This window comes from Ranitomeya variabilis, chromosome 5 (assembly GCF_051348905.1).
Source record: "Ranitomeya variabilis isolate aRanVar5 chromosome 5, aRanVar5.hap1, whole genome shotgun sequence".
In the NCBI taxonomy this organism is placed as follows: Eukaryota; Metazoa; Chordata; class Amphibia; order Anura; family Dendrobatidae; genus Ranitomeya; species Ranitomeya variabilis.
The window spans coordinates 415,506,224-415,526,301 of record NC_135236.1 but is presented as its reverse complement, the minus strand read 5'-3'; the positions used below and the strand labels follow the sequence as shown (position 1 = coordinate 415,526,301).

Below are 20,078 nucleotides of genomic sequence, written 5' to 3'. Positions count from 1 at the left end.
CTGCCCCCCCAGGCTAAAAACATCAGCTCTTAGCCGCCCTAGAAAAGGCACATCTATAAGATGTGCCAATTCTGGCACTTAACATCGCTCTTCCCACTTGCCCTGTAGCGGTGGCAAGTAGGGTGATAGTTGGGGGGATTGATGTCACCTTCGTACTGTCAGGTGACAACAAGCCCCGAGGTTAGTAATGGAAAGGAGTCAATATATATATATATGACAGATACAGAAAGATAGATAGTTATAAATATGTGTGTGAGATATACAGTATATTCAGTGCTTTGCGTGTTTAGCTAACTGTACATGTTTTTTTATTGCTAAATAAGTTAATTTGTTAAAGACATTGCGTGTGGTCCACCAAAATGTTATTAACCAGCAGTGGGAAAGTGGACATTTGGGGGCAGATGTTTATAGCCTGGGAAGGGGGTAATATCCATGGAGCTTCCCACATTATTAATATCAGCCCACAGCTGTATACTTAGCCTTTCCTGGTTACTAAAATGGCGGATCCCTCCAAAAAAGTACGTAGGGTCCCCTATAATTGGTAACCAGCAAAGGCTAGGCAGACAGCTTCGGGCTGACGTTAATAGCCTAGGAGTGGGCTATTGATATTGGCCCCCTCCCAGACTAAAGACATCAGCTCTCAGCCACCCCGGAAAAGGTGCATCTATAAGATGACCCAATTCTGGCACTTAGCTTTGCTCTTGCCACTTACCCTGGTGCAGTGGTAAGTGCGGTGATAGAATTGGGGTTGATGTCAACTTCGTATTGTCAGGTGACAATAAGATTCCTCCATTACTAACCCCATAGTCAAATTGCTAAAAATGTAATACCCAGAATGATGTCCTTTATTTATAATAATGACACAGACTCCTTTAATGAACCTAAATTTGCCAAAAACACGTATACTCAACACAATGCCCAATCCACTGAAGCCAATGTCTCCTGTAAAATTAATAAAATAATAAACAGCCATATTCCTCAACTGTCCGACAAGAAGATAATAATCCAATTGTCTTGTGATGCATATAGCTCTGCTACATCTAGAATGCCAGTGTCTCTGTTGGATGGCAAGTGTCTCTGCTGGATGGCAGGCTATATAGTTGCACCATGCAACAATGTAGCCTGCCATCTAGATGTAGCAGAGGTAGACGCGTTGTGGGATAATTGGATTATTATCTTCTTGTTGGACAGGTGAGGAATATGACTAGTTATTATTTTATTATTTAAATTATTTTACAAGAGACATTGGGTTCAGTTGATTGGGCGTTAAGGTGATTATGAGTGTTTGTGGTAAATTTAGATTAATTAGTCTGTGTCATTATTTTAAGTAAAGGAGTTTATTCTGGGTGTTACTTTTTTGACTATGGGATCAGTAATGTAGTCGTCTTATAGACGCCTCTCCATTACTAACCTCTGGGCTTGATGTCACCTGACAATACAAAGGTGACCTCAACCACAATACCATCACCCTACTTGCCACCACACTAAGGCAAGTGGGAAGGGCGTGGCTAATCACCAAATTTGGCGCATCTCATGGATGTACCATTTCTGGGGCGGCTGAGAGCTGATGATTTTAGTCTCCGACAGGGCCAATATCTATGGCCCCTTTCTAGGCTATTAATGTCAGACGACAGCTGTCCACCTAGCATTTGCTGGTTGTTAATTATAGAGGGACCCTATGTAATTTTTTTGTGATCCCCTGTGAAGAATATTCCATGTCAATCGTCTGTATACTAATTGGCATGACATTATAAAAAAATGCTTAAGCATATGCTGTGGTACCATGACACCTGGCCAGCTCAGACAACGGATACACACCCCCACCTAGCTAGCTGGTATGCAACCTTCTACAAAAAAGACCCCCTGTGGATCCAAGCCATGCTGCCTGAGTCCTTTGTTTAGCCAGCTAGTTTTTCATAAAGGAGTAATGGAAATACTAAACCTCCTAACTGTTGATTGTACATATTTCCGAGATCCCCAGACCAGGGCAAGCGCCTCTCTGGGTCTCGAGTCATTCTAACAAGCACGGGAAGGGAGATATATAGAACAGCCACTGGCAGCTAGGTAGCAAAATTGGGCTTAGTCTCTGAGTAGCAGGGGCCCGGTCAGATCCAGTGGCGCCAGAACCGCTGCCCTAGGACCTATCTTTCATAGGTTTTGGGAGACTTATCTCCAAACCTCCAGAGGAGGAGATTTAGGTTCAGCCCAGAGGACAGGAAGGGGGTTAAATGCTCGTGTGCAGCATTTCCAATTGCTTTTTCTCTGGGAGATTACGACGAGGACATCGTGTGCGGACAATTCACACACCGAGGGAAACGCAAGCCTCCCATATGGCATCCCCCTCCCACCGCAGGCCAGGCCTTTCTTCTGACTGGTAACTGACTATATGTTCTGTTTAATCCCTTTGTCCTACCACTATTATATAATGGTCAGATATGAAAATACATGTATAACCCTTGTGTATATATAGTGTATTGTCAAGTGTGCTCTTAAAGGGAACCTGTTACCCCCAAAATCGAAGGTGAGCTAAGCCCACCAGCATCAGGGGCTTATCTACAGCATTCGGACCAGAACCAGACCGGGACCGCACCTGGGTGAGTATAATCTAACCTCTTTTTCTCATCTTTCAGGATACATCAGGGGCTTTTCTACAGCATTACAGAATGCTGGTGGGCTTCGCTCACCTTCGATTTTGGGGGTGACAGGTTCCCTTTAAGCCGATTAAATATATAATTTAACTTTGGGCTGCTCTTTTATCTCGATTCACGAATCCACACATCCGTTTCTCGGCCTAATCTCACACGCTACTGGGGCGGGTCTCTGGCTCGATATAACCCTGTTAAAAGACCTGGTGCTGGTGTATATAGAACGAGGAACTGGTGGTAGTCCTACTGTGGTGATAAGGTTCTATTTCACGCTCTCGGAAGAAGCTAGGGCGAAACATGCATTGGGAGGTGAGGGGGGTCTCTCCGTTGGCTCAAGCAGTGGTTCCTGTCTTTAGGTACTCGCTGTTAATCACTCTGACTGCAGGTAATGTTCTTTCTTGATTTATTCACCTATATCCACCTTTATTTTTTAACTAAGCCTATTAAGGTAAAATACCTTGGCTTTATGGGACATTTGCTGCACTCTTTATATGATATAATTTAAATTTAAGAGCTTGATATAAAGATTACATATGCTGAGAATATTTTTTCATAGGGACCAGTATTTAGGTCACTTTTGCTCTGTATATTTTCGAATATAATCTGCTTACTACATTGCATACTTTAATTAAGATAAATATTTATTTTGTACTTTGATTCCATTCTATAGTGTTATTGAACATTGGAATTGTAAATTTACCATCTTCCTTATATGACTTTGTATATGCCGTAGTGAGCCCCCCCCCCCCCCCCCACTGGACACTTTTGTTCTCTTTACTGGTCTTTCTTATTTTAATGGATGTTTTAATAGATTTAAAATAAAGATGAGAGTTTTTAACATATTTATGGTTCGCTTCTTTGGATTACTTGTGATGTAAGTCTGTTGATAGTAATCTATTTCACTGGTGCTTGTGAAAGGGGCCTCAGGCTATATCAGGGTTGAGGGCAAGTGTGGTGCCACGTTAGTGACTGCGTGGGCCACCCTCTCTCATTCCCCGTGCCTCCCTGGGCCCATGTGGACAGGGGGATGTCTATGTAAAACTGCCACGCTGACTTTACGTGTCCCAGGTGGTGAGGAGCGTCATATTGGTGCAAGTGGGGAGATCTTTCGACGTGATTCCACTGACGTAATATTGACGTCAGACAGGGAGGTGAAGTGTGGCTCATTCATGTTTCCGTTACTTGATTTTAATAACCAGTAAAGGCTATATATACAGATGTGAGTTGTGTTGTGAATTTGGATTCTGGGCTCCCCCGGTGGCTACTGGTGGAATTGAACTTGTGACATCATCTTCCCTGTTCACCTGTTCTGATTAGATCTGGGTGTCGCTATATAACCTGGCTTCTCTGTTAGATGCTTGCCGGTCAACAATGTTATCAGAAGCCTCTCTGTGCTTGTTCCTGCTCCCAGACATCTACTAGATAAGTTGGACATTCGTCCATGTTTTGTTTTTGTATTTTGGTTCCAGTTCACAGCTGCAGTTTCGTTACTGTGTCTGGAAAGCTCTTGTTGATCAGGAATTGCCACTCTGGTATTATGAGTTAATGCCAGAGTCCTAAAGTAATTTCTGGATGTGTTTTGTTAGGGTTTTCTACTGACCATGAAAGTATGCTTTCTGTCTTCTGCTATCTAGAAAGCGGACCTCAAATTTGCTAAAACTATTTTCCTGCTGCGTTTGTTATTTCTTCTAAAATCACCGCCAATATATGTGGGGGGCCTCTGTCTCCTTTTTTTGGGCATTTCTCTAGAGGTGAGTCAGGTCTTATATTTCCCTCTGCTAGCATTATTTAGTTCTCCGGCCGGCGCTGGGCATATAGGGATAAAAAGTAGGACATGCTACCTGGCTACTTCTAGATGATGCGGTAGGTTTAGTTCATGGTCAGTATAGTTACATCTTCCAAGAGCTTGTTCCTATAGAGGCTTATGCTAGTTCTCTGGCCATGGAGATCATGACAGTTTGACCGGCCCACTAAAGGGTTAAAATCCTTGGCTGAGAAAGGAGAGAAATAAGAAGTCTGCTGAGAGTTTTTTTTTTTTTTTTTTTTTTCTCTGTGCTCTTAATTGGATCACTTGCCAGTCTGTCTATGCTGCAGTCTTTCTTTTTTTTCTCTCTCCTTATAATCTTTGAATGGCTTTGTGTTCACCTGTTAATAATGGATCTTCAGAGTGTAACTGCAGGTTTGAATAATCTCACCACGAAAGTACAAAATTTGCAAGATTTTATTATTCATGCTCCGGTATCTGAGCCGAGAATTCCTTTGCCGGAATTCTTCTCAGGGAATAGATCTAGCTTTCAGAATTTTAGAAATAATTGTAAGCTATTTTTGTCCCTGAAATCTCGTTCTGCTGGAGACCCTGCACAGCAGGTTGGGATTGTGATTTCCTTGCTCCGCGGCGACCCTCAAGACTGGGCTTTTGCATTGGCACCAGGGGATCCTGCGTTGCGCAATGTGGATGCGTTTTTTTTGGCCTTGGGCTTGCTGTATGAGGAACCTCATTTGGAACTTCAGGCAGAAAAAACTTTGATGTCCCTATCGCAGGGGCAAGATGAAGCTGAAATTTACTGCCAAAGATTCCGTAAATGGTCTGTGCTTACTCAGTGGAATGAGTGTGCCTTGGCGGCTACCTTCAGAGAGGGTCTCTCTGATGCCATTAAGGATGTTATGGTGGGGTTCCCTGTGCCTGCGGGTCTGAATGAGTCCATGACAATGGCCATTCAGATCGATAGGCGTCTGCGGGAGCGCAAACCAGTGCACCATCTGGCGGTGTCCACTGAGAAGACGCCAGAAAGCATGCAGTGTGATAGAATTCTGTCCAGAAGCGAGCGGCAGAATTTTAGACGGAAAAATGGGTTGTGTTTCTATTGTGGGGATTCTACTCATGTTATATCAGCATGCTCTAAGCGTACTAAAAAGCTTGATAAATCCGTTTCCATTGGCACTTTACAGTCTAAATTTATTTTGTCTGTGACCCTGATTTGCTCTTTGTCATCTATTACTACTGACGCCTATATCGACTCTGGCGCCGCTTTGAGTCTTATGGATTGGTCCTTTGCCAATCGTTGTGGGTATGATTTAGAGCCTTTGGAAACTCTTATTCCTCTGAAGGGGATTGACTCCACCCCATTGGCTAATAATAAACCACAATACTGGACACAAGTGACTATGTGTATTAATCCGGATCACCAGGAGACTATTCGTTTTCTAGTGCTGTATAATCTACATGAGGATTTGGTGCTGGGATTGCCATGGCTGCAGTCTCACAACCCAGTCCTTGACTGGAGAGCTATGTCTGTGTTGAGCTGGGGATGTAAGGGGACTCATGGGGACGTACCTTTGGTGTCCATTTCATCATCTATTCCCTCTGAAATCCCTGAGTTCCTGTCTGATTATCGTGACGTCTTTGAAGAACCCAAGCTGGGTTCACTACCTCCGCACCGTGAGTGCGATTGTGCTATAGATTTAATTCCGGGTAGTAAATACCCAAAGGGTCGTTTATTTAATCTGTCTGTGCCTGAACATACTGCTATGCGAGAATATATAAAGGAGTCCTTGGAAAAGGGACATATTCGTCCATCGTCATCTCCCTTAGGAGCCGGTTTTTTCTTTGTGTCAAAAAAAGACGGCTCTTTGAGACCATGTATTGATTATCGGCTTTTGAATAAAATCACGGTTAAATATCAATACCCATTGCCGTTGCTGACTGATTTGTTTGCTCGCATAAAGGGGGCCAAGTGGTTCTCTAAGATTGATCTCCGTGGGGCGTATAATTTGGTGCGGATCAGGCAGGGGGATGAGTGGAAAACCGCATTTAATACGCCCGAGGGCCACTTTGAGTATTTGGTGATGCCTTTTGGTCTTTCTAATGCCCCTTCAGTCTTCCAGTCCTTTATGCATGATATTTTCCGCGATTTTTTGGATAAATTTATGATAGTGTATCTGGATGATATTCTGATTTTTTCGGATGACTGGGACTCTCATGTCCGGCAAGTTAAGAGGGTTTTTCAGGTTTTGCGGTCTAATTCTCTGTGTGTCAAGGGTTCTAAGTGCGTTTTTGGGGTTCAGAGAATTTCCTTTTTGGGATATATTTTTTCTCCCTCTTCCATTGAGATGGATCCTGTCAAGGTTCAAGCTATTTGTGATTGGACGCAGCCCTCTTCTCTTAAAAGTCTTCAGAAATTTTTGGGCTTTGCCAACTTTTATCGTCGATTTATTTCTGGTTTTTCGGATGTCGTTAAGCCATTGACCGATTTGACTAGACAGGGTGCTGATGTTGCTAATTGGTCCCCTGATGCTGTGGAGGCCTTTCAGGAGCTTAAGCGCTGTTTTTCTTCTGCCCCTGTGTTGCGTCAGCCTGATGTGACTCTTCCTTTTCAGGTTGAGGTCGACGCTTCTGAGATCGGAGCTGGGGCAGTGTTGTCGCAGAAAAGTTCTGACTGCGCCGTGATGAGGCCTTGTGCCTTCTTTTCCCGTAAATTTTCGCCCGCTGAGCGGAATTATGATGTTGGGAATCGGGAGCTTTTGGCCATGAAGTGGGCGTTTGAGGAGTGGCGCCATTGGCTCGAGGGGGCCAGACATCAGGTGGTGGTATTGACTGACCACAAAAATTTGATTTATCTTGAGACCGCCAGGCGCCTGAATCCTAGACAGGCGCGCTGGTCATTATTTTTTTCTCGGTTTAATTTTGTGGTATCATACCTACCAGGTTCTAAGAATGTTAAGGCGGATGCCCTTTCTAGGAGTTTTGAGCCTGATTCACCTGGCAACTCTGACCCCACAGGTATTCTTAAGGAGGGAGTTATCTTGTCAGCCGTTTCTCCAGACCTGCGGCGGGCCTTGCAGGAGTTTCAGGCGGATAGACCGGATCGTTGTCCGCCTGATAGGCTGTTTGTTCCTGATGATTGGACCAGTAAAGTCATCTCTGAGGTGCATTCTTCTGCGTTGGCAGGTCATCCTGGAATTTTTGGTACCAGGGATTTGGTGGCAAGATCCTTCTGGTGGCCTTCCCTGTCACGAGATGTGCGAGGCTTTGTGCAGTCTTGTGACGTTTGTGCTCGGGCCAAGCCTTGTTGTTCTCGGGCTAGTGGATTATTGTTGCCCTTGCCTATTCCTAAGAGGCCTTGGACACACATCTCGATGGATTTTATTTCAGATCTGCCTGTTTCTCAGAAGATGTCTGTCATCTGGGTGGTGTGTGACCGTTTTTCTAAGATGGTTCATTTGGTTCCCCTGCCCAAATTGCCTTCTTCTTCCGAGTTGGTGCCCCTGTTTTTTCAAAATGTTGTTCGTTTGCATGGTATTCCTGAGAATATCGTTTCTGACAGAGGAACCCAATTTGTGTCTAGATTTTGGCGGGCATTTTGTGCTAGGATGGGCATAGATTTGTCTTTTTCGTCTGCTTTTCACCCTCAGACTAATGGCCAGACCGAGCGGACTAATCAGACCCTGGAGACATATCTGAGGTGTTTTGTGTCTGCTGACCAGGATGATTGGGTTGCTTTTTTGCCATTGGCGGAGTTCGCCCTCAATAATCGGGCCAGCTCTGCCACCTTGGTTTCCCCGTTTTTCTGTAATTCGGGGTTCCATCCTCGATTTTCCTCCGGTCAGATGGAATCCTCGGATTGTCCTGGAGTGGATGCGGTGGTGGAGAGATTGCATCATATCTGGGGGCAGGTGATGGACAATTTAAAGTTGTCCCAGGAGAAGACTCAGCTTTTTGCCAACCGTCACCGTCGTGTTGGTCCTCGGCTTTGTGTTGGAGATTTGGTGTGGTTGTCTTCTCGTTTTGTCCCTATGAGGGTCTCATCTCCTAAGTTTAAGCCTCGGTTCATCGGTCCGTATAAAATATTGGAGATTCTTAACCCTGTTTCCTTCCGTTTGGACCTCCCTGCATCCTTTTCTATTCATAACGTTTTTCATCGGTCGTTATTGCGCAGGTATGAGGCACCGGTTGTGCCTTCCGTTGAGCCTCCTGCTCCGGTGTTGGTTGAGGGTGAGTTGGAGTACGTTGTGGAAAAAATCCTAGACTCCCGTGTTTCCAGACGGAGACTCCAGTATCTGGTCAAGTGGAAGGGATATGGCCAGGAGGATAATTCTTGGGTCACTGCATCTGATGTTCATGCCTCTGATCTGGTTCGTGCCTTTCATAGGGCCCATCCTGATCGCCCTGGTGGTTCTGGTGAGGGTTCGGTGCCCCCTCCTTGAGGGGGGGGTACTGTTGTGAATTTGGATTCTGGGCTCCCCCGGTGGCTACTGGTGGAATTGAACTTGTGACATCATCTTCCCTGTTCACCTGTTCTGATTAGATCTGGGTGTCGCTATATAACCTGGCTTCTCTGTTAGATGCTTGCCGGTCAACAATGTTATCAGAAGCCTCTCTGTGCTTGTTCCTGCTCCCAGACATCTACTAGATAAGTTGGACATTCGTCCATGTTTTGTTTTTGTATTTTGGTTCCAGTTCACAGCTGCAGTTTCGTTACTGTGTCTGGAAAGCTCTTGTTGATCAGGAATTGCCACTCTGGTATTATGAGTTAATGCCAGAGTCCTAAAGTAATTTCTGGATGTGTTTTGTTAGGGTTTTCTACTGACCATGAAAGTATGCTTTCTGTCTTCTGCTATCTAGAAAGCGGACCTCAAATTTGCTAAAACTATTTTCCTGCTGCGTTTGTTATTTCTTCTAAAATCACCGCCAATATATGTGGGGGGCCTCTGTCTCCTTTTTTTGGGCATTTCTCTAGAGGTGAGTCAGGTCTTATATTTCCCTCTGCTAGCATTATTTAGTTCTCCGGCCGGCGCTGGGCATATAGGGATAAAAAGTAGGACATGCTACCTGGCTACTTCTAGATGATGCGGTAGGTTTAGTTCATGGTCAGTATAGTTACATCTTCCAAGAGCTTGTTCCTATAGAGGCTTATGCTAGTTCTCTGGCCATGGAGATCATGACAGAGTTGCTATTAATAGCCTGGGAAGCACCATGGGTATTATCCCCTTCCCAGGCTATAAACATCTGCCCCCGTCTGTCCGCTTTCCCTTTGGTGGTTAATATAATGCCGTGAGATCCCCATCCATTTTTTTTTCAGAAAATTATTTAGTAAAAATATTCATGCACAATAAGCTACCCAAGCACTGTACTAATTATGTATGCCACTGACATCTTTATATCTATTCTATGTGTATACAGTGGGAAAAAAAGGATTTAGTCAGGGAGGGAGTTGAAAGTTTGTGTTGCCCAGAGGCAAGCCCAAAACATCACTGCTCTAGAGGAGATCTGCATGGAGGAATGGGCCAACATACCACCAACAGTGTGTGCCAACCTTGTGGAGACTGACAGAAAATGTTTGACTTCTGTCATTGCCAACAAAGGATATATAACAAAATATTGAGATGAACTTTCATTAATGACCAAGTACTTATTTTCCACCATAATTTACAAAAGAAATCTTGCTAAATCAGACAAGGTAATTATCTGGATTTGTTTCTCATTTTGACTCTCATAGTTGTGATCTACCTATGATGTCAATTACAGCTCTCTCTCATCTTTTTAAGTGGGGGAACTTGCACAATTGGTGGCTGACTAAATACTTTTTCCCCCACTGTATATCTTTTCTGTTTTGTTGGGTCACCCTGTGATTTTGCTGAATGCAGTTGCTGAAATGTCAGGTTTTCAAGGACATGGGTTTGTAAAAATCAGACGGCACACGCATGGCCCGAGTGCTGTGCGATTTTTTTCTTGCACTCATTGACCTCTATTGGTGAACGCGATCCCCTTTTCACGTATCATCGCAACATGCTGTGATTTTTTTCCAGTCCGATCGTGATCAATCAGAGCTGGAAAAAAAATTGCAGATGAACACACAATCATAGAATAACATTGGTCCGAATGCATTCCGATATTTAATCGGATTGCATTCATCCAAATTAATTGCAAGTGAGAGCGAGCCCTTACTTTCTTCTTTCATGGCTTGTTCCCACTTTGCAGCTTTTCCCGTTCGTTTTTCTATGAAAAAAGCAATACGTTTTGCAGTTTCAGCAAAGTGAATGAGATTTCTGAACATGTCTGTAAAACCTAAGCTAGTTCCTGCTTTGGCCGCATGCCTTTGATGCGGTGATGCTTGACAGTATCAATCCTGTTCTGTTCTTGGGAAATTTGGTGCCATGAGATCAGGGAAGTAATCTCCGACCTAATATGCCGATATCTTCCTACATGCCAACCTCTGGTCTTCCCAATATCTTTTTCTCGTCTATACTCATACATTTCTCACCTAGTCGCCTCCAAAATTTTTCCTTAGTATCCCCATCCTCTTGATTTCTGTGCCGCAGTACATCTTATTATCTGCTACACTCAGCACCTTCTGACAGAACTTGAAAACCCATCTCTTATCAACACTGAAACTGCAACCTCCCAACCTATTTTCGCTTTACACATTATCCTATAGACTCTAAGTCCACAAAGGCAAGGTCCTCTCCTTTCTGTACCAGTCTGTCATTGTTAGTTTATTCACTGTAATTTATATTAGAATTTTTTATGTAACCTCTTACGTACAGCACCATGGAATCAATGGTGCTCTAATAATAAATAATAATGACTATTGGGTTAATTATCCGGTTTTGATTGCCCCTTTCTTAGAGCACTGGATGGGACTGCCTGCTTTTGAGTCAGTGGCCCCCCCTCCAGTCTCTGACATCCACTGCCAGTGAGTTAGTTTTCCTTCTTGGATTGTGCTAGTTATTTCTTGTGTTAGTTTCCTGATTCCTCCTGTTTTCTGACCCTAGCATGAATTTTGGCTATCCTCTTGTTTTACAATTCTGTTCTTGACCTCTTGGCATTGACCCTGCTTGGCGCCCCTTCCTGCCTCTGGTTCACTCTTCCGGAAGGTAGCCCTTCCGTGCAAGCAATCACCTGGACCCCATTGTAAGACCAGATCCCTGTACAGGGCTTAAATGGTGATGGTCTGGGCTCCTCTGGAATCTGTCAGAAGGAGTTGCTTGTGTCAAGTCTGTCCGATTTAGCCTTTTTGCTGCCTCTGAAAGTCGAAAGAATCCCATGCTCATGCTACTTATTTTTTTCCTTACAGATTTGAACCTTTAAAGCATTTTTTCAAATCTGCAGCATATCAAATTTTTATCGTTTTTTTTCCATCATTTTGCACCAATTAAAATTAATGAGAAAAAAACACAAGTAAAAATGCAGCAAAAACAACATATTTTAAACAGCATTTTTCCTGCCAACACTCTTGTTTTTGCAGCAGAAAAATCTGCATCAAATACTGACCATGTGCACATATCATAAGGGTTCTAAAAAAGACTGGTAAAGGAGGTTAGCTTGCCTCAAACCCATTTTCACATCTAGGTTTGTCTTTCTGCCAGATAAGCTATGTGTTGAAAGTAGGAGGCTAATACATATTCATGTGAAAATGTCAGTTTATATGGATGTTTTAGTTGGTTCATTTAATTGGTACATGTACCTAATTTCACTTTTAATCTTTAGAAATATATACTAAGCATATTATTTTTCCTCTAATCTATTTTGCCCGATAGTCCCAGACCATATGAAATTGATGTCTGTGAATTTATTGACTTCAGTGTAGATTTTTTGGCCTGGATAATTAGAAAAAAAACACCACCAAAAATGTTTAAAAATATATTTTACATAAAAGCTTTAGCTAAACAATAGGTAATTTTCTAAGTATGCCTTTCTTGTCTAAATGGAATGCAGAAGAGAAACTTTTTTTCGCCAGGTTAGATTACTTTTGGAAATTTCTGCTTAAAAATTTGACATAACATGATTGTAAAAATGTGGTAAAAACATTTTAAAAGTGTGCTAACCTGTGGGATTATAGACATGCTGCAGTGGCATGTAAAAGTTTGGGCACCCCTGGTCAAAATTACTGTTATTACCTACTGTATCCTCACCCATCCCTTGTAGATTGTGAGCCCTCGCGGGCAGGGTCCTCTCTCCTCCTGTACCAGTTGTGACTTGTATTGTTCAAGATTATTGTACTTGTTTTTATTATGTATACCCCTCCTCACATGTAAAGCGCCATGGAATAAATGGCGCTATAATAATAAATAATAATAATAATTGTGAACAGTTAAGCAAGCTGAAGATGAAATTAAATCTGAAAGGCCTAAAGTTAAAAATGACACATTTCCTTTGTATTTTAAGAAAAAAAAAATTCCCATTTTTTACATTTTAAAAATTACAAAAAGGAAAATGGGCTGTTGCAAAAAATTGGGTACCTTTAGAGATTTATGTGTTCTGATAACTTTGACCATGGTTTCAGACCTTAGTTAGCCTGTTAGGGTTATGACTTGTTTACTATCATCGTTAGGAAAGGCCAGATGATGCAAATTTCCCAACTTTATACAAAACCAACCTCCTCCAACCTTGTGCCAAAAAACAGCATCCATGGGTTCTTCTAAGCAGCTGCATAGCACTCTGAAAATGAAAGTGGTGGCGGCCCCCCAAAAAGGAGAAGGCTATAAGAAGATAGCAAAGCATTTTCAAGTCACCCTTTACACAGTTCGAAATATAATTAAGAAATAGCAGTTAACAGGAACAGGTCAAGATAAAAATTTCAGTGAAAGATGCTCGCAGGATTGCTAGAGAGGCAAATCAGAACAGCCGCTTGACTGCAGAAGACCTTCAGAAAGACTTAACAGATTCTGGAGTTGTGGTACATTGTTCTACTGTTCAGAGACACCTGCACATATATAGCCTTCATGAAAGAGTCATCAGAAGAAAACCTCTGCTGCATCCTCACCATAAAATTCAGCGTCAGAAGTTTGCAAAAGAACATCTAAAAAAGCCTGATGTATTTTGGAGACAAGTCCTGTGGACCGTTGAGTTTTAAATAGAACTCTTTGGCCACATTGATCAAAGGTATGTGTGGAGAAAAAAGGGCCTAGAATTTAGCCAAGCATGGGGGTAAATCAATCATGCTTTGGGGTTGTGTTGCAACCAATGGCATGAGGAACATTTCACTGGTAGAGGGAAGAGTGGATTCAATGAAATTTTAATAAATTATTGATGCACACAACACTTTATGTAAAAAAGCTGAAGTTGAAAATAGGATGGCTTCTACAAATGGATAATGATTACTTTCTGTAATAAAATGTTTTTATCAGGAAACACACACAATACAAGATTTCCAGCACAATTAAGTCCAAGAGACCAAGTGTCAAAGCCGCATGAAACACAGTACCAGAACCTCCTCCAAAAGCTTAATGAACTGTACCTGCTTTCAAAAGCCGGCAGCGCTTTGGACGCAGTGAACGTGTGCTGCGTCCAATGTACTGCCGATTACTGACCACGTGCACATACCCTTATAGGTCTCATGTTGGAACAAGCTTGTTTATGTCAGTTTCTTAAATATTGCTTGTATTTTATCCTCTTAAAAGGACATGTTTGCCAGAATGTACATGGAGCGATGTAATAGTAATTGCTTTCTATTTCGTCAATGAACATCCTAATGCAGCATGCAAGATCTGTTTTACCTTACTGCAGAATGTGTGGAAGTGAGAAGAGTTTGGGCACATATTTCTGAAAAGCAGAACCAAGCACACAGTGGCCATGTGCCAGAAAGGCTTGATTCTGAAGGTGGTCATTGTAAGCATAGACGTTTTGGCTGGGTGAGAAGGTAGCATAATTTAGTTCCTTTCCACTCCAATTTCTTTTTGAAGCACATGTGGAGAAAATATTTATTGGCTCATTTGTGGTTGGAATGTCAAAAATGTTCAATAACTGCCCTCACATGGCTTTAGTCCTTGGCCGCAAGCCCTGTGTCCTGAAAAAAAAAAGAGTTCCCTTCCAAAACTGTTTTTAGTGAATAAAGTCTGTCTCAGCTGATTCCAGTATGAAGCGTAGCTTGCCAAGGACTAACCATTTTGTTGTCTAATTTATACCATGCAGCTTGGCAGAAAGCCCTGGCTTACCTCTGATCCAAATGTATTAATGATGTAACTGCGTGTTTCCATTCATGACCTGAAAAGGCTCTTTACCACACATGGGGTCTCACTTAATAGGTAGTGCTCTCTTCTTTAGATAGCAGACAATTTGCAAAATGTGAATCACTGGCAATACAGCCCTTCAAGAGTTGGCAGCAGATCATACCTTTGGCTCAGAAGATTTACCATCCAGCTCACTTACTAGCAAAATGATATAGTGCATGCCAGGAGTGAGAGATTAGGTCATTCGTAAAATCTCATGTAAAATAAGAATATTAACTAGGTCCTGAAAAGCAGACTGTACTGAAGATGCTCACTTCCACTAGACATATTTCTCTTTATTAATGTTATGTTGAACCCTTTCCAGCTCTCATGTTTGTAAACTCTTGTATTGTAGTGCCTTTGCCGGGGAATACACGCACAACACAGCAACTGGGACATACAAATGTGTTGTCTGCGGAGCAATTCTTTTCAGGTAAATCAGTACTCCGAATTATCAATGCATCTATTCTTGAGATTTAAATGGAATCTGTCACCAGGTTTTTGTAGTATTATCTGAGAGCAGAATAAAGTAAAGGTAGAGACCCTGATTGCAGTGTTGCATCACTTACTAGACTGCTTGTTGCAGTTTTGATAAAATCATTGTTTTCTTTGCTGCAGATCACTAATTGCTGAGCTCTGTATAACCCTGTCTACATCACTGATTGGTAACTTTTTGTGTAGGCAGAGTGCTAATCAGTGGTGGTGACGGGAGTTACACAGAGCAGGAGGACTACATGGCATGAAACAACTAGTCCTCTAACAATAATCTCCTGCTGATAAAACACTGATTTTATTAAAACTGTGGCAAGCATCCCTGGACTTAAGCTCTCTCTCCCTGCATCATGATGCTCTCAAACTACATATCAAAAACCTGCTGACAGATTCCCTTTAAGTCTAATGTGACATAACTGCTAGCTGTCCTTTTTATCATTTACTTTTTATTTCTCCATTTAAAGGGACTCTGTCACCTGAATTTGGCAGGCTATGTAAATGCCCTGTGTCCGGTCCAATGGGCGGTGTTTCCCCTTCTTTCATTCACCCCTTCCTTTCCCGCTGGCCGCAATATTTTCTTGAATTTCAGTAGGTTTTCTCCGTAGTTCACGTAGCCCAACTGCGGGCAAAGCCGAAAAGCATTAGTGCGCATGCGCCGCCGCATTATGTCCCGGAACACAGCGAAATACTTCCCGGACATAGTGCGCCGGCGCATGCGCACTAATGCTTTTCAGCTTTGCCCGCAGTTGGGGAAAGCATACTGCGCTTGCGAAAGGCAAGATTGCATTGCGTACGCGTGAACTACGGAGAAAACCTACTGAAATTCAAGAAAATATTGCGGCCAGCGGGAAAGGAAGGGGTGAATGAAAGAAGAGGAAACACCGCCCATCGGACCGGACACAGGGCATTTACATAGCCCGTCAAATTCAGGTGACAGAGTCCCTTTAAGGCACATTGACAACAAATTTATTGCAGCGTTTTAAGTTATAGAGCTGAACATTATAGATTTTGAGTCACATTTGCTTTTACATCTGACTGTAGCATATTCTAATACATATGTACTTCTTGCAGTGTAAATTTTTGTCAAATTTACTGAAATTTACAAAATTTGTGAATCATGTTCATTGAAATATTTTTGCACATTTTCTGTCTATAGTCACAATGCAGCTTCATGACTTTTATGTGACTGGTTTTCTTACTTTACGTACACAACATTAGTATGTCCTATTTTCCACCAGACCTAAGCTTTCCAGAAAATGTACTGTTTTATAAACAGCAGTATAATATTAATATATTAAAATAGTATAATGTATTAAAATAATATCATCTACTGTATATGCAATAATATAATAAATAAACTTTCCCATACTTGTATTTTATGTGGCTGCAGTGGTCACATGCCTTGCATACAGGTCAGGTATGGTCATTGCATTAGCAAGGGTTTTAACCCCTTCACTACCCAGCGATTTTCCTTTTTTTTTTTTGTTTAGTTTTTTTCTCCCCTTCTGTCAAGAGAGATAACTTTTTCCTTTTCTGGCCATGTAGCCATCTGAGGGCTTGTTTTTTTGCGGGACAAATTTTACTTTTGGCAACAGCATTCATTTTACCATATTGTGTACTGGAAAATGAGAAAAAAATCCAAGTGTGTTGAAATTGCCCAAAAAGTTGCAATTCCACAATTGTTTTTTAAGTTTTTAATTTGCTATGTTCACTATTTGGTAAAACTGAGCTGGTAATATGATTCCCCAGGTCAGTATGAGTATGTAAATATTTTATTTAAGTGGTGAAAAATAATTTGGAAATTTGTAAAAAAGAAAAAAAATTGTTTTTGTCACCATTTTCCGAGACCTGTAACATTTTAATTTTTTTGGATGTGGGCCTGTGTGAGGATTTATTTTTGTGCCCTGACCTGACAGTTTTATTCATACCATTTTGGAGTAGATATGATGTTTTGATCACATTTGAGATGGGTGAAACCCTGGATTTTCGGGTCCGGTGGGTTCGGCCGAACAGTTAAAAAAAGTTCGGGTTCGGGTACTGTTGTGGATTCTGTTTGTGGGCTCCCTCTGGTGGTTACTGCTGGTACTGGGTGACTTTGGTGGGTTGCGGCCTTTGGTTTCCACCTGTCCATCAGTGGCTGGGTGTTTCCTATTTTACCTGGCCTTTCTGTCATTTCCCTTGCCGGCTATCAATGTATTCAGATGTGCTCTGTTTGGTTCCTGCCTACCTGCTCCCAGATCTTTCAGGATAAGCTAAGTGCTGATTTTCAGTTGTTTGGTTTTTTTGTCCAGCTTGCTTATTATGTCTCTATGCTAGCTGGTAGCTCTAGTGGACTGAGGTTCTCCCCATGTGCCATGAGTTGGCACATGGGTTCTTGTAATCTCAGGATGGTTTTTTTGATTAGGGTTTTTTGCTGACCGCTCAGTCCCCTTTTGTATCGTTCTGCTTTCTAGTTTACAGCGGGCCTCAATTTGCTAAAACTATATATATCATCTCTATGTGTGTGCCTTCCTCTCATTTCACCGTCAATACATGTGGGGGGCAACTATATCTTTTGGGGTTCATTCCGCTGGAGGCAAGTGAGGTCTTTATTTTCTCTGCAGTGCTAGTTAGCTCTTAGGCTGGTGCGTGGCGTCTAGAACCAACGTAGGCACGCTCCCTGGCTATCTCTAGTTGCGTTTGTCAGGCGTAGGGCAGCGGTCAGCCCAGGTTCCATCACCCTAGAGCTCGTCCGTAATATATTTGTACTTTGCTTGTCCTGTGCTATCCCTAGCCATTGGGATTCATGACAGTATAGCCGGCCCACAAAGTGTTAATTGTTTGGGCTGAAGCAGGAGAAAGAGAAGTGTTTAAGGGAAATTTTTATTTTTTTTTTCCCTTCAGAGTTTTGCTGCCTATCCCTTAATTGCTGTCTAGCTGCTTCTTACCTCCTCTTAACCCTTGAATGGCTCTGATCTTAGCTGTTTAACATGGATGTCCAGAGTTTGGCTTCCAGCCTGAGTAATCTCGCGGCAAAAGTTCAAAACATACAGGATTTTGTTGTTCACACTCCCATGTCTGAACCTAGAATTCCTATTCCTCTGAAGGGAATTGACTCTACACCATTGGCTATGAATAAACCGCAGTATTGGACACAAGTGACCATGCGCATGACTCCCGTTCATCAGGAGGTGATTCGCTTCCTTGTACTTTATAATTTACATGATGTACTAGTGCTTGGTCTGCCATGGTTACAAACTCATAATCCTGTCCTGGACTGGAAAACAATGTCTGTGTTAAGCTGGGGATGTCAGGGGGTTCATGATGATGCACCTCCGATTTCAATCGCTTCATCTACTCCTTCTGAGATCCCTGCGTTTTTGTCTGACTATAGGGATGTTTTTGAGGAGCCTAAGCTCAATTCGCTCCCTCCGCATAGAGATTGTGACTGTGCTATAGAATTGATTCCTGGCAGTAAGTTCCCTAAGGGTCGTTTATTTAATCTGTCACTGCCAGAGCATACTGCTATGCGGAATTATATTAAGGAGTCCTTGGAAAAGGGACATATTCGTCCATCTTCGTCCCCTCTGGGAGCAGGTTTTTTTTTTGTGGCAAAAAAAGATGGTTCCCTGAGGCCTTGTATAGATTATCGCCTTCTGAATAAGATTACAGTCAAGTATCAGTATCCATTGCCATTATTGACTGATTTGTTTGCTCGCATTAAGGGGGCTAGGTGGTTCACTAAGATAGATCTTCGCGGTGCGTATAATCTGGTGCGGATAAAACAGGGTGATGAGTGGAAAATCGCATTTAATACGCCTGAGGGCCATTTTGAGTATTTGGTAATGCCTTTTGGACTCTCCAATGCTCCGTCAGTCTTTCAGTCCTTTATGCACAATATTTTCCGTGAATATCTGGATAAGTTTATGATTGTGTATTTGGATGATATTTTGGTGTTTTCTGATGACTGGGAGTCTCATGTTCTACAGGTCAGGAAGGTGTTTCAGGTTCTGCGGGCCAATTCTCTGTTTGTGAAGGGCTCAAAGTGTCTCTTCGGAGTCCAGAAGATTTCTTTTTTGGGGTACGTTTTTTCTCCTTCTACTATTGAGATGGATCCCATCAAGGTTCAGGCGATTTGTGACTGGACACAACCTACATCTGTTAAGAGCCTTCAGAAGTTCTTGGGGTTTGCTAATTTTTATCGTCGGTTCATTGCTAATTTTTCCAGTATTGTTAAACCTTTGACTGATTTGACCAAAAAGGGTGCTGATGTTGCTGATTGGTCTCCTGCGGCCGTGGAGGCCTTTCAGGAACTTAAGCGCCGGTTTTCTTCTGCTCCTGTGTTGTGTCAACCAGATGTTTCACTTCCTTTTCAGGTTGAGGTTGATGCTTCCGAGATTGGAGCGGGGGCGGTTTTGTCACAGAGAAGTTCTAATGGCTCGGTGATGAAGCCATGTGCATTCTTCTCTAGAAAATTCTCGCCCGCCGAGCGCAATTATGATGTGGGTAATCGGGAGCTTTTGGCCATGAAGTGGGCATTTGAGGAGTGGCGTCATTGGCTTGAGGGTGCTAAACATCGTGTGGTGGTCTTGACTGATCACAAGAATCTCATTTACCTTGAGTCTGCCAGGCGTTTGAATCCTAGACAGGCTCGTTGGTCGTTGTTTTTTTCTCGTTTCAATTTCGTGGTTTCATACCTGCCAGGTTCAAAGAATGTGAAGGCAGATGCTCTTTCCAGGAGTTTTGTGCCTGATTCTCCTGGAGACTCTGGGCCTACTGGTATCCTTAGGGATGGGGTAATATTGTCCGCCGTATCCCCAGACTTGCGACGTGCATTGCAGGAGTTTCAGGTGGATAAACCGGATCGTTGTCCACCAGAAAGACTGTTTGTCCCGGATGATTGGACCAGTAGAGTCATCTCCGAGGTCCATTCTTCTGTGTTGGCTGGTCATCCTGGAATATTTGGTACTAGAG

At 42.6% G+C, this 20,078-nt stretch overlaps 1 protein-coding gene across 7 annotated transcripts in view; it reads left to right on the top strand.

Moving 5' to 3' along the window:
• MSRB3 (methionine sulfoxide reductase B3) overlaps positions 1–20,078 on the top strand; it is a 411,351-nt gene that overhangs the window by 293,607 nt on the left and 97,666 nt on the right. For all 7 annotated transcript variants that reach the window (XR_013215777.1, XR_013215776.1, XM_077265195.1 and 4 more), the window contains one exon: positions 14,989–15,066. Coding sequence is in view for 5 of the 7 variants with exons in the window: in XM_077265195.1 (XP_077121310.1) it covers positions 14,989–15,066 (78 nt within the window). In the remaining 2 variants the exon portion in view is untranslated. The remainder of the gene's footprint in view (positions 1–14,988; positions 15,067–20,078) is intronic.